We start from the raw sequence: 15001 nt of genomic DNA on the forward strand, positions 1-15001 counted from the left end.
TCCAATTTCCAGATCAACGACGACCAAAGATAACGACGATGAGGAAAAACATTAGCGAAGGGCCGTCTTTGGAGGCGATGTGACGCTAGGAGGTGGGATGAGAGAGAGAGAGAGAGAGAGAGAGAGAGAGAGATGGACAGGGTTTACCTGATTCAGGGTAATTCATCACTAAAATGCCCCTGAATCATTTAATTATCATGCCCCCGTGTTGTTTTTCCCAAGTATTTACAAAAATGCCACAGATGATCCTAGCCTTTTATTATTTTGATTTAACGGCCCTGATTTGGTTCTCGGGTTCTCGGGAAACTTTGAGTTCTCAAATGATCATTGCTCTCTCTCTCTCTCTCTCTCTCTCTATATATATATATATATATATATATATATATATATATATATATATATATATATATATATATATATTAAATTTTTTTATATGTAACCGTATATAGTTTTATTACATATTAAATTTTATATATAAATAGTAATAATTTAAAACCCACATAGCTTATGTCTTTATTCTTATAAACAAAACTTACACAACTTAATCTTTGTGTTGTGAAGCACAATCGTTGACACATTTTATATGGTAGTTTTTTTTTTTTTTTTTGATAAATTAGTCTAATGGGCTCGACTCAGATAGGTCTAAGAAGCTCCAAACCGTGAAACCAAACCGGAGTCAAACCGTTAGTAATGGTTCAGTTTGGTTCGATTTTAATTTTCAATGGTGCGACTTCAGTTTTCGATTGACACAAAAAAATAAAAATAATAATAATAATAAAAAGAAACCGTGACTAACGGTTTGACCTATAAACCGTAAAAATCGGACCGTGAACAGCCCTACCTCTATCCATCTACTCAACATTTTTGAGATTAGTTATACACCAAAAACAAAATAAAAAGCTCTTATTTTGATCCCACGAGCTAACCCAAGAACAAATCTTGCAACTATTTTCTAGAAAGTTTCTATGGGTATAGCGTTCTCTAGGAGCTATCTTATTAAATACTTAATTCTGGTCTTGATCCCTTATGCAACTTCATTTACCTGTTTGCCAGATATCGGCCCAAGCGATCAGAACATTGAAATAGTAACGGAAGGTGACGGAGCTTATATCTCCAACAGTGGAATCCATGTAACCTTAGATGAAAATGGTGTTGATCGGAGCCAGAAAGCAGGTCGAACCATATACTTCAGACTGTTTCATCTTTTATCTTTTGGACAACGAATCTAATGAGCTCGCAAGCTTCTCTACAAATTTCACCTTCGTTATTAATTCAAAAGGGAGTCAAGATTATGCCGATGGCCTCACATTCTTCCCCGCTTAGAATAATTTTGTCATAAGTTTTAACAAATATTACTATTGTTGTATTATTATGGCTTGGAATTGGCATTAACGGAAGAAGTAAGGAAAACATCGATTTCTCTAACAGCTTGATATTCTTCATCTTTTTTACTTATCAGTGTCTATTTCCATATGGGTCGCTTCGGTATCCATTTTGACACTAGCATTGGCATCATGAGCATGAGGGATAGTGTACGAGGGTTGTTCAATGTTAGTCCTTGTAACGTCCGCGTTTCTGGCTAAGCATTAGTATGATGATGTAATAATTAGGGTCAACAATTGTAACCTCTTTTAAAGTAATGAAGAAGAATTATTTGAGTATTATGTGATTTATGTGCAATATACATGCTTATAACGATGTAATATAATAATAATAAAAATATGTGTCAAAAATAAAATAATAGATAGACCCAATATCTATGAAGAAAGTTGAAGTGGTCGTAACAAGGATTTCAGGGATATAAGAAACGTTGAAATCCCACTTCTAAGGAAGAAGTTATGACCCGTCGAAGTTTTGCGACAAAACCGACACGATGCTGTGTATCATAAAAAGTGAATTTGGATTAAAATACTTTCTAGCCTTACCGATCTAAACGAAATTCGTAGTGTACGTTAAAACGAGAGCGCACATATAGAGAACGTCCAAATCTGACTTCGTTAGAGGAAGTTGTGATTTTTCTAAGATTTAGCATAGTAGTGCACAGCCCGGAAATCGAATTTTAGATCGATCGATTTTAGCCGACACAATCTAAATGAGAATCGAATATCTCATTAATAGGAGTTCAGCGATATAAAGACAGACGAAAACGGACGTCAGATAACAAAGTTATGAATTTTTAACGGACTTTATTTGTCTAGGCCTGTTTAAATATAACTTCAAAAATAAAGTCAAAATTAGCCGACAGAGTCTAAACGAAAGTTGTAGATCACGTCGCTACCTACGCGTGGATATAAATAACGTCAAAAACGGAGCTCGTATGCAAAAGTTACGGAATTTAGAAGATAATTAAGTTTTAGGTTAAGCTCCAAAGCTGACACGTGGCAAGATATGGACAGTTGCTTCCTCCCCACGCCTTGCCACTGGATTGCAACACCTGTCCCGCGTACGCCCATCGTACTCTGAAGTTACGCCCCGCATACTCATGATTTCCAGCCTATAAATAGAGGCGTAAATCACCTTATTTGCTCACATCTTTCCCATTCTTTCTCTCTTGGATACCCTCCTTAGCTCCTCCCCTTCCCTAGCACTTCCCAAGTGTTAGAGGCGAAGCCCGGAGCGTCAGAAGGCTCCGAGAAGAAGAGTTTTCGGCTCAGAAGTTCTGGCCCTGCAGAGCCCGACTCCTAGCTAAAACCCCCTTGGAAGTGAGTTATGATTACCCTACTTTAAGTATAACTTATGTTTAAGTTCATTATCGTTATTTTGAACCTATAAACAATACATGTGCTAAGTATCATAAATTATACAAGATGTTATTATAATACATTTTAACTGCTCACGGTACGAGGAATCTGGTTTGAAGGGCCGCATAGAGTTGTTGGATTTCAGAACAGCTTAAATGCCAAAATGGTCCTGCCCTCCGGTGTGTCACACCCCCACGCCATGTCAGACTTCGTGGTCAATGAGTCCCTGGGCCAGGTGTTTGGCGCTATCGAATGTAGTTGGGTTAGAAGACAGTACATCACCTTGAATCGGGGTAGATAAACCCCAGATGTATCTTTCTATCTTCTTACTCTCTGGGGTAACCATCCCGGGGCATAGGTTGCCAGGTCGCTAAACCTGTCAGTGTAGGTCACTATGTCTAAGCCGATCATGGTATGCTCCCATAGCTCTTGTTCCAGCTTTTGAACTTCGCCTCTAGGGCAGTATTCTTCCAACATCATCTCTTTCAGGTTCTCCCAACCTATTGAGTTAGCCACTGATAGGGTCAGTGACTTAACATGGCTATTCCACCATGTCAGGGCTCTGTCGGATATGGTGCAGGCAGCAAACTTCACTTTTCTCCCTTCTGGGCACAGACAGATTTCGAAGACCGAATCTATTTTCTCGAACCATCGCATCAGAGCAATGACTCCCCCGTGTCCATTAAAGGATTTGGGTTTGCAGTTCATGAAGTCTTTATACGAACACTCCCGTGGGTGTCCGTGGGTAACTCCAGGGTTGGTTAAGTGGGTACCGCTACCAATTCCGTAGGTACCACTTTCGCTGATGTGAGTTAGAGCAGTTGCCACTGCGGCTGATATCGCTGCTTGGAGAGCAGCAGGATCGAATTGTGGAGGAGGTAGTGGAGTTTGAGTTGGAGTTATCGGAGTAGTGCGTCTCGCTGATCGACGTGGAGGCATCTTGTTAAAAAGAATACAAAGATGAGATGGAAATAAGTCTATAGTATTGGTTATAAGCCAAAAGCTGAAAGACTAAGTTGTCCTAGTTCTGAGTGTATATGGTTCTGACTTTCATAGGGTTCTGGAAACAATTCATAAAGGAGTCTATATAAAATAAACTCTATGAATCAGAAGTGGCTATCTTCGAATGAGTATCTGTGAATTGAATAACTGTTATCAGTTTCATGAAAAGAAGAAAATAACCCTAACACATAGTGTGAGTAGTGTATTCACTAGCTCACTAAGTCATTCATGGGTATTATTTATTAGTGTGACGCATAATACGTTTTAGTTTCTCTGGCTGATCACTTCTTGGAACTCATTTTGAATCTCTTTTTGTTCCTCCTTGACTCCTCTGCTGACTGCTATGAGGGAGTGGTTACACCTATCTGGGTTTGTCGTGCGAGAATGGAAGTGTCTAAAGAATCTATGAGATTTAGGTGATACATTATGGAGTGATCCTTACTGGGTCCTCCTATAATTGCGCAATGTATAGAAGTTGTATATAATTTAAGATTAAATAGACCTTCGAATAAGTGATCCTACTCCAAAACCACAACCAAACAAGGAACAGTTAGTGAAGCATAGATCACAAATTCTAAGTCTATAAAATCTCAATTATATAAAACCTTGAAAGTATACACTCCGGAATCATAGACCTACCAGAAGGGTCTTTAAATGATCACATAAGTTATTTATATAGTACCTAAAATACTCTTATAGTATTTTAATATAATGTACTTGGTATGTTTTAAACTTGTTGTTGTCTTATAGTATCATAAAATACTCCCATAGTATTTTAACTTTATGTTCTGATCTAGAAATCCTTTGAATAGAGTTAGGTAAGTTTTAAGACTGTTGCAACACCACATCACTCCCAAACACATGTCGGTCACATCTCGAATAAATATAGTTGATCAGGCTATATTGATCCCAGATATGATTACATAACTGTCCAGGTTTGACCGCAGTGTTCAACCTTTAAATACTTATGTTCTGTTCTTCTTGTGATACTTGTTCTAGTATGTATATATGTATAAGCACGTAGGTATACTTTTATAAAGTATTGTTATATTTTTAAAATATATTATTATCCAGAGCACTTCGGACCCAATGTATTTATAGTTGTATATCTTTTATGGGTTGATATACTTAGTTCACTATAAACAATGCTTTGATACCAATCTGTCATACCCCCAAACCGGAACGGCAAAAACGTTCGGGGGCGGAGGACTTCATGTTTAGTATCACAACACATGCATCATAGTAATAAAAGTAACAAGCAACCATTGTATTAACATTAAAGTGTTTACAAAGTATGTGGTTCACATAAGATAGACTCCAAAAGTAAATAATAAAACAAGACATGAAGCTACTATGCTCCATCTTCTGATTCCCAGCGTGCGTACATGTCTACTAGTTTCCTGAGAATACAAGTTATTTTGAAAGCGTAGATCAGCATTTAAGCTGGTGAGTTCATAAATATTTTAGTGATGTAAAGTAAGTTGAAAGTTCTTTTAGAAAAGTTCGCTTGTTCCTCCAGAAGATCCTATATCTTCCGATATGATGAAAGATAAGTAAAAATGACTCTACAATCCTTTCTATGAGTACTAAATGGATACAAGTTATATAGAATCCAGATCAAACAAATAATCGATTGTGTGAATCTGACCTAAGCCCACAACCAAACAAGGAACAGAGAATGAGGCGGAAGTCACACATCCCATTGTTTGTTAGATCTTCATTGTATATAACCCTGGTGTATTCATTTGGTACTTACGGAGTTAATTGTAATAGTTCCTTTATATTTGATGAAAAAATTCTTTAAGAAAAACCCTTATTTCCTTTAGTAAAAATGGTAACCACAATAGTTCCTTCTATAATCACTTAGTTTATACTAGCTATGTATAATCTAATATCGAACGGATAGTTAGTTGTGTGAATCTGCCCTAAGCCCACAACCAAACAAGGAACAGGAAGTAAGGCGGAAAGCACACATCCAACTGCCTATCGGATATTAATTATATATAATCGTGATGTATAAACTAAGGTATTATAGAATTAACCACCAAAGGTCCTTTTAGTTATACTGGTTTAATAAAATGGATTAAACCCTTTACTGATAAGTTTCTAGTTTAGCCTACTAAATGTTCTATCTGAAAAGTATGTTTTTGTACTAGAAAACAGTTTATTGAATTTGTATACTATGACCTGACCCATACTTGGTACTCCTTATGATTTATGGGTGTATACGGAATATATATTTAGCTAAGATCGAATAGATAGTAGCCTGGGTGCATCTGCTCTAAGCTCACAACCAAACAAGGAACAGGAAATGAAGCGGAAGGCACACATCCTACTATCTGTCGGACCCGATTAATATATATCCCTGATGTATCTACCGATAAATCATAAAGTTAGCATTATAGGCCCCCTTCTAACTGAATGTACTAAGACTCGACTGTTCTGTTTGTCCTTTGTAATAATGAAAGTATTCAGTAATGTTGTAAAAAGTGACTACTGAAGCACTAACTACCTTAAAACCAGTTTGTTAATTAAGGTTAAAATGTGATGTGGTTATAACCATACTGATACGACACGTGTTTAACACGACGACCTAATGGCGCCGAAACTGATGTGATATTTGTCACCCATAGACTTGCAAGTCCCACTGTAGCTAGCAGCAAGGTGTGGGGTGTCAATCCCGTATAGATCTATACACAAACTCATGCTCTCCCTCCAGGAGACTCTGGTTACAAAACGCGACCTAACAAGTATATTGCTAAGTCGTGAAGTAGTGGTTTCACATTATTGTTGTAGTATTCTTGTATTTGTATAGTATGTTCCTCCCTGTTTCTCTTTATAGTATGTTCCTCCCTGTTTCTCTTTATAGTATGTTTGAACTCCTAAACTATACCTATTATAGTTTACTAGTATGTTTACTTGAACTGTTTCTGATTTGTAGAAAAGACTCGATTATCTACTGAGTTATGATTGCACTATAAAAACAGAGTTTTATAAACGACAAAGCAACATAACTTTAAAAGAGTTTTTGAAATGATTTGATTACTTATAAGAGCATAAGAAATCCTTTAATGTGATGGTTATCACAAATAACATTTACACAATTATCATTGTGTTCAACTTGTATTCCCCCCCCCCCCCTAAAAGCATTTAAAAGATTGATTATAGGGGTATGAACTCACCTTATGTGGGCGATTCAATTGCAGGTTCGCGTAAGGATGAGAAGTTCCACGAATGAATTCCCGAGACACAAACGAGTCCTAAATGACATATAATGGCATATATAGGCATGTAATTAGTGTTTAAAACAACTAACATGCAAGGAAACAACCTTAGGGACTAGGAAACACTTGAAATGAAGTATTGAAATCACATGTGATTGATCAAAGGGAGTTTACGGCCCAAGGGAAGTGTGTTCACGGCCTAGATGAGTTCACGGCCAAGGTGTTCACGGCCATGGGTGTTCACGACCTAAGATGTTCACGGCCATTGATGATCTTGAGAAGGGTTTACGGCCAAGGGAGATTGCATGGTCGTAAACTCTCCAAAATGATGCAAATTTGGATCTTGGTTCAAGCTTAAAGAGTGTTTGTTTCATGAGGCTTTGAGTGCTTCTAGTGGTTAACAAGATTATGGAAGAAGTACTCACCTTTGGAAGGCTTTATGGAGTTCACGGCCACCAAGAACAAGTGTGTGTTCTTGGTGTTATTGGTGAAAGATGATGATCTTGAAGATCTAGACCAAAAGTGATGAATTCATGGATGAAATCAAAGGGTTTCACAAGATCAATAAGGATATCAAGAAACAATGGGAGAATAACTTACACTTTTGAAGATCAAGGAGGATATCCTTGATGATACTTGAGAGAGAATGGAAGTTCTTGACTTGAAAATGGTGATAAATGATGAAAAATGAAGGGATGTCATCCTTATGGAAGGAGTTCACGGCTAGGAGGGTGTTTACGGCCGTGAATAGAGTTTACGGTCGTAAACCCCATGTGGTTAGCTTTCTGGTTCGGGTGCAACCTTCTGATCTCGAGCTAACACTTCCTAACACTCAATCCTTAAGTGTACTAGGCTTAGAACTCATTAGAATGACCATTAACTAGGCTAGAAGGCAATGAAATTAAGTCTGACTTTTGGGTGATTGGCTGGGCTTACAAGATAAAAAATTTCGGGTTGTCACACGGTGTTTCATGGTTGGCCCCTGTAAGTAGTTGAAAAGTATTGTTTAACACTTATATAGTACAAGAAAAACAATATTGCTCGTAGATCTTGAGTTAATGATAAATCTAGACTAATAATTAGTCGCAATAAATATTAGACTAAAATCTAGTAAAAGGAAAATAAAATTGTTAGAAGCGAAGTACTGCCCGAATTGCGAATCGTCACTTTAACAAGTGGGTGCATAGTTACTTTCATCTTACACATAGATATGAAGTATTAAATATAAATTACGTGCTATGTGTGCATATTATCTGTGTTCTTGATATTTATGTTGGATGAACAAAATATACATGTTTTATTCGATTTAAACTGTATATGTATTTTATACCTATAATTATGATGGATAAAGATGGGTAGATGATATAGATGATGAAATAAATGATGAGAGGCCTCGATGTTTAAGTTGATTCAGTCATCTAGCGGAGTATAGATGACGACCACGGGTTATTCTAGACAGTCCAGTGAAACGCTGGCAGGCTCGCAACCTGTAGGTGTTTTTTTGAACTACGTGTTCACCAGGTGTACTCCATCCCCCTCATGGTTGCCTTTTTGACATATATTGCTAAGGAATCCCCTAAGCAGTGTTGTCCATCCTGATGAAAATCACTAGGCTAGGTCTCTTAATTTAGATGTTTTAGGGACAGAAAGTGAGGATAACGGGAATGGGTAATCGGGTTAATTAATTTGATAAAATTAATAAACTTAATTATTGTGAGTTGAAAACCCTATGTGTTTACCAGACTCCCAAGTCTGACCCACTCAGTTTCTTGTATTACAGGTAGTGGCTATAGAGCACAGGAGTGATGATCTAATGAAAGATCAATGGATTATAGGCCATTAGAATAATAGATGTTGTAAGGCCTGTACTATTTCTGTTTATGCTTATGTACTGTATTGACAATGACATCCCAACGATTTTAATATAATGAAAACACATTTCTTCGGAAATGTTTTGATAATTTACTTATCATATTTTTGTTCCGCAACATATTTCTTCAAAATGATACTCTGATTTTCAAATAAATCATAAACAAATCGGTCTTTTCTGGCCGTGAAATTGGGGATGTCACGGTCCTGGAATAGACCATGGCAACCGGCGGCAACAACTTTGAATCTTCTAACTTCACCACATAAATAGAGGTTGGATTCAAATCGGATGAAGGAATTGGTGCTTCCCGTTCGTGTTTGGGTCTAAACATGGAATTCTTAGGAACAAACTTTCGAGGATTTGTGTTAGACGAACCATCAAGATGGTTGAAATCCATGTGTCTCTGTTGTACAGAACTATAGAGAATCAATATTTTCTAAAAGTAAGTCTCAGTGGTGCTATGCGGATTTCAGTCAACGTTACCACCTATGTTCCCGCACACCCATTTGTCGCGGTGGAGTTTGATACTTTTCTTAACCCAGGGTGGGATCTAGGAGACTCTAACAATGCTTCAATGTGCAATCATGTAGGCATACTATTAGTTATTTTACGTGTCTTAGGTATTAGAAATTGATGATTGGATACCCAGAATAGAGGGGCAAATGAAAAGGAATCTTAGCTAGTTGAGAGAGAGAGAGAGAGAGAGAGAGAGAGACTAGGGGTGTGATAAAAAACCAAAATCGAATGATGTTTGGTTTATTTGGTTCGGGTTGTTCGGTTAATTGGTTAATTCGATTTGGTTAACCGAATAGGGATACCTTATTTGGTTTGGTTTGGTTAAATTTTTATTATCTTGGTTAAACCGAATAAGCTATATAATTAATATATATTTTTACAGTTTTATATCTATAAATTAACATTTATATTTGATGGACTAGTTACTAAAAAAGATTTTGATAACTCGTTATTTAATTATTAACCAATATAATTTTAAAATTGTTTATACTGTATTAAAAAACAACAACTAATTAGCTAAATGTTAATTAACCTTCGGTCATTTTTTTCTTCTTCATATACGAGTAAAGCTATATTAAATTGTCTCTACAACTTGTATGACTACTTCGACATTTCAAGACAACATATCGTGAAAGACTGAATATAATATGTGATGTATTAATGGAATTTTTTTTTTCATTTGGTAAAATTTTAGTAAGTTTTTTTTTTTTTCTTTTAGTTTAATATTTAATTTTACATGCAAAATTTTATTTGGTTTAACTGGTAAACCGAACCGAATAATCCGTAACCAAATTGATCAAAACCAATTAAACCGAACCTTATTTTGTTTGGTTATGGTTGGTTTTAAGATATAAAAAATGAAAAAACCGAACCGATTAAACCGAAAACCGAAAAAAAAACCAACCGTATAACACCACTAGAAGTGAGGTGGATTTAATTTAACTTTTTTAACTATGTAAAAGCCATATGGTACATGAAACTAATAATTATATGTTATAGGAACCAAACAAGCAGGTCACTAACAACTTTATTCCCTCGTAAATTAAGAAAATACATTAAAAAAAACTAGGTAACTAACAATTTTATTCCCTTGTAAAACAGAGAAATAAGTTAAAAAGGCCTAATCAACAAATCTATCATTTTCCCTTTTAACTTTCACATAAAGGAAATTATCCTAATAAAAGTATGTAATAAGTAAAAATGTTTTGACTATTTCTTACAAGCCTACGAAAGAGTTCTGTAGAGGTGCACAAAAGGCGAGCCTTCATGGCCCGGCTTGCGAGCACGATTGATCGGGCTTTGAATAATTAACCGTCCCATCAGCTAGGCTTGCGGACTTCAGACAATCTCATTTTTCACAGGGTTATACATAGGCTTTTGCGGGCCTATACAGGCTTAAGTCGAGTCAGGTCATGTCGTCAGAATTTGAGCCCAAACCCTATGGACGTTAACTCGTAACCGGGTTGGGCTTTTGGATGATGAGACTAATATGTAGATAACCAACCCAAAGTGTAAAGCATGAATGCGATAAAAAAAAAAAAAAAAAGGAAGAGAATAAAACCAAATGGTTTAACTAACCATAACATACAAAGATCCAAATCTGCATCAGATTCACATCAAACAAAACAGAATCCAAAATCCTTCATAGTTCATACACATATGACAAAATCATCGATAGATCCAGATCAAACTCCACAACTTACAAAAAAAACACTAGAAACTAACATAAGGGGTAATCTTGGCAATAAAATCCAGGATCTTTTGGCTCACAGCATACAGTCAGTTCTGGCAGGTAACCTTCTAAAGAAGTTAAGGGGCACAGAAGGCAACCTGCGACGAAACCTCGGGTGTCGCAAAACATAAAACCCAGCAAAAATTGCAACAACTTGAAAAGGCGTCACGTAAAGAACAACAGCAGCAATCAAACAGAATATCACAAACAGTGAAGTAGCTCTTGGGTCTCTCCAACTAATCAGCGACTGAAACCTTTCTCCTTGTGTCGCTAAATCTCCAACCACTGTCTGCATCCTTCCAGCAATGCTTCTAAGCCGATCATATCTCATCCTCACGATATCTGGTTGTCGTGAAGTTGGGAACGTATCAAATTCTTCATCAAGTTCATCGGGATGAAGATTATCAGCACATGAAAGTCGGGTGTCCATGTGAGGTGGGTTTCTAGGTCTCCATCGGTAATACCAAAGTCCAATTAGAAAAAGGTAGAGAAAAATAGTGGGTAAAATCAGTTCAGGGTATAACACGAGAATCAAGAAAAGAAAATGGATAAGAACAGTGGTGATTGGGTTTTTCCAATTACAAATCTGATCGAACCATTTCCCGATTGCAATCAGTCCACCTAAAACCCCCATCATTCTTAAGAAATTAGCTTTGCTTCGTCTCATACTCCACATGTGAGAACCGACATCCAGCATGTACTCCACTATCTCCTTCCTCAACGGCGGCTCAGCCCTGCTCAGCCGCATGGAAACAATCTGGGTCGCCTGGTGTCGCAAGCTTTCCAACTGAGCAACTGTTAATGGATGAATGTAATGCATTTTGGGTAAAAGTGGTTGTGAATACATATGCATCATGTTCAGTAAAGAAGAACATGTGAATCGAACAGCTAAATGGATCTCCCCCATTTTTTTCACTCCAGATGGGTGTAAAACAAGAAGCGGATACGAATGGGTGTAAACCCGATCCGTTTCAAGTGTTGATAAACGGATCCTGACCTTTCCGATTCGAGAATCCCGGTTACCACCACCACCTGCCGCCTTGTCTCCTCCGCCTTGGAGGTGGCAGTTATCGAAAACTCCAATGGTTATCACAGTACATGGATCGAAAACTTCCCATGTATACTGTTCATTCCATTTGGGAACAAAACTGTCGATTATGGTTCTTGTTCTTACCCATTTTGTTCCATATTTAGCCACACAATATGCGTCAGTTGTTGCACGTCCGTCTTTTGTTTTCATTGGTGATAATCCATTAGCGCTCAAGATTCCAACTTCAAGAACTCCGATGCTGTTCTTCCATAGCTGTTTAGCAGTGGGTCTAAGATCAGAACTGTAATGTGTGGATTCGTCAAGAACATGATACCCACCTTCCAAACAGACACGCATGTGAATCCTGCTAGCGAATTTGACTTCCTTCTTTTTTTCACCTTCGATGATGACATGTTTTTCGAGATTAAACCACCGGGTGTTGATCGCTTTATGGTCTAACCTCCGGTCAACATACTGTAATGGGATTGCACATCTTCCGAGGACTTCGTCTTTGTTAGGCGCGACTCTGTCTTCTACACTCAAAATCAATGGCTCTTCAAATGGTTCAGCAGCTACGAACATTAAATCTTCATTCCATAATGGGTTTATCGTCTTGCTCGTTGAGATTCTGGTTCTTAAAGCCTGGTTTCCGAGGACGGCTTTTACGTAAACTTCGGGAAATCTGGTACGATCGTTTGGGATCAAATCTTGAGCTTCGATCACATTCACTCTAAGATACCAAAGTTTCGGGGAAAGATAAACCTTTGACCGGATACTAGCGAGACCATCGGCGCTAACGGCAGCGGCGTCGGAATGCCAGGCTTCCGGGAACGCTTCATCGGCTTGCGTACCCCACCAGACTGCTAACATTAACTCGCCTTTCAGTTTGTCTCCTTTTCGATCGGATAATCGATACCACTGTGGAGCAAGAGGAGAATCTGGTGGGACTCGTTTGGGAACCTCGTTAAGATCGAATAGAACTCCACCCATGATATCGTCTTTCATAAGATCTTTATCTTTTACTGTGACTTCGAGCATTGTGGCTTGAATTCGATCTTTGGAAAAGGAGAACACCTGGTTCCATTCCGGATTGGTTTTCTTCTCGAAATGACGAGTTGTTCCTTTGTAGTTCCCCATTCGAACCTCGACGTATGGGTCACAGCTTCCGGTGACATCTTTTGTGGGTAAATCTTTGGCTTTAACGACACGAACGTATAAGTATTGCATTTGTTCGACGAGGTCGTAGGTGCTTGTGAGCTTATCTCCGGTGACCTTACTTCCACCAAGGTGGGGTTTCGTTTCTTTGAGCGAGAAATCTTCATTAGGAGGTCTGTTCATGTTCATCATCTGGGGTTCCACCAAATTCAAAAACCAGTAAAGAATCAATCAAATAAAAAGCGGAAAATGTTTAAGCAGATTTGAAAACTAAGTAATCCCCACCTGATGAAATTAAATTAATAAAAAAAAGTATATTTGAAAGCTACAGATCTGAAAGCTCTTGTCCTGAACGAAAACCATAAAAACAAAAAAATCAAAAACCCTATAACATAAACTTGCATCCAACGAAATGAATCAACATAGTAGAGCCACATTCACTTAAAAAAACTGGAAGAAAAAAAAAACGGATTCAAATCAAAGTGCAGAAAGACCGTTCAAGCATTATACAAATTAAGAAGAAAGTACTAGAAGCATTAATGTATAGTACGTATATGCAGAGGGTGTGTTTAGTGTATATACCTTATGAGGAGTGAAAATGACACAGAGATTTGATGAAGTAGATTCTTGGGACGATTTGCAGGAATGTTGAAGGAATTTAAACGGGGTTTGTTTGTTGTTTTGCGGAATCAATGGAGGGGGGGTTTGGTTTTTAGAGAGAGAGAAAGAAGGAGGGTTTTAGAATTTGGAGAGAGGAAAGTGAAAAGGCAAAGACAAAGGCGGTAACGGGGATGTTTGTGCGTGTGTTGTTGAAGAATCGGGGTGTGTGTCAGAGCGTGTGTTTGTCTCTTTCTCTTTTATTATACAAGACCTCAAACAGAGGCAACCAATTTACTAGGGTTAAATGTTAATAGCGCCTATCGAAGAGGTGTCATATTTATCATCTATTAATTTTATAATGTTTTTGTAACATAAGATATGACAATATGACATGTTATTCTAAGAGAGGAGGGAGTCGTTTCCTCCCAACCCAATAAACTCACTGCCACATCAGTTTTTCTTTTTGATTTTTCTTTATCTTTCCCAACCTACAACACACGGAAATCCTATCTTTCTCAACTCATTCAATTAAAAAAAAATACAAAATAATCAAGGTAAAATCTTAATTAGCAATAGAGTTATCGTCGGTACCACTCCCTCTTTAGTTGGTTGTTTAATTGGTTTCACGAACCCACTTCATCCTCTCTTTCTACTTTCTCTCTCTCATTTTCTCTTGTACCGTGTGTTTTAAGATTTGTACCTTAATTGTTTAGAATTTTTTTTAATTGAGTGGGTTGAGAAATATAGGATTTTCGTATGTTGTGGGTTAGGAAAGATGAAGAAAAATGAAAGAGGAAAGCTGATGTGGCAGTGGGTTTCAGTGGGAACGACTCCCTCCCCCCTAAGATGGGTTAAGATTTGCTTTTCTATTTAAAAAAATTAATTTATCATGTTACTTTTTTTTGTTTTTTTATATATGAATAACTTTTTTATTTTTGTAAACATCTAAGTCACGAACTTATTGAAAGTGTTCATGTATGGCCATTATGACCGGATGTGGTAAGTTACAGCTGGTCATAATGGTCATATGTCAACACTTCCTGCAAGTTCGTTACCTAAATGTGTAAATAAAAAAGTTACCCGAATGTTAACAAAACGAAATGGTAATTATCCTGATAAGTCGATTTCCCT

The 15001-nt window shown here is 37.4% G+C and overlaps 1 protein-coding gene across 1 annotated transcript; it reads right to left on the reverse strand.

Annotated features, from left to right (window-relative positions):
• Positions 1 to 10903: 10903 nt before the first annotated feature.
• LOC145112121 (FT-interacting protein 3-like) lies at positions 10904 to 14104 on the reverse strand. Its single transcript, XM_079048332.1, has 2 exons — positions 13853 to 14104; positions 10904 to 13462 (listed from the first exon to the last, which is right to left on the reverse strand). The coding sequence occupies exon 2, from the start codon at positions 13460 to 13462 to the stop codon at positions 11120 to 11122; it is 2343 nt and encodes a 780-aa protein (XP_078904458.1). The 5' UTR covers positions 13853 to 14104; the 3' UTR covers positions 10904 to 11119.
• Between the last annotated feature and the right edge of the window lie 897 nt (positions 14105 to 15001).

The sequence above is a fragment of the Lactuca virosa genome, chromosome 5, assembly GCF_052849685.1.
Source record: "Lactuca virosa cultivar CGN04683 chromosome 5, Lactuca_virosa_CGN04683_v6, whole genome shotgun sequence".
NCBI lineage: Eukaryota > Viridiplantae > Streptophyta > Magnoliopsida > Asterales > Asteraceae > Lactuca > Lactuca virosa.

Excerpts from the sequence above, each read along its gene's own strand:
- LOC145112121 (XM_079048332.1), bottom strand. The coding sequence starts at position 13,462 with ATGATGAACATGAACAGACCTCCTAATGAAGATTTCTCGCTCAAAGAA.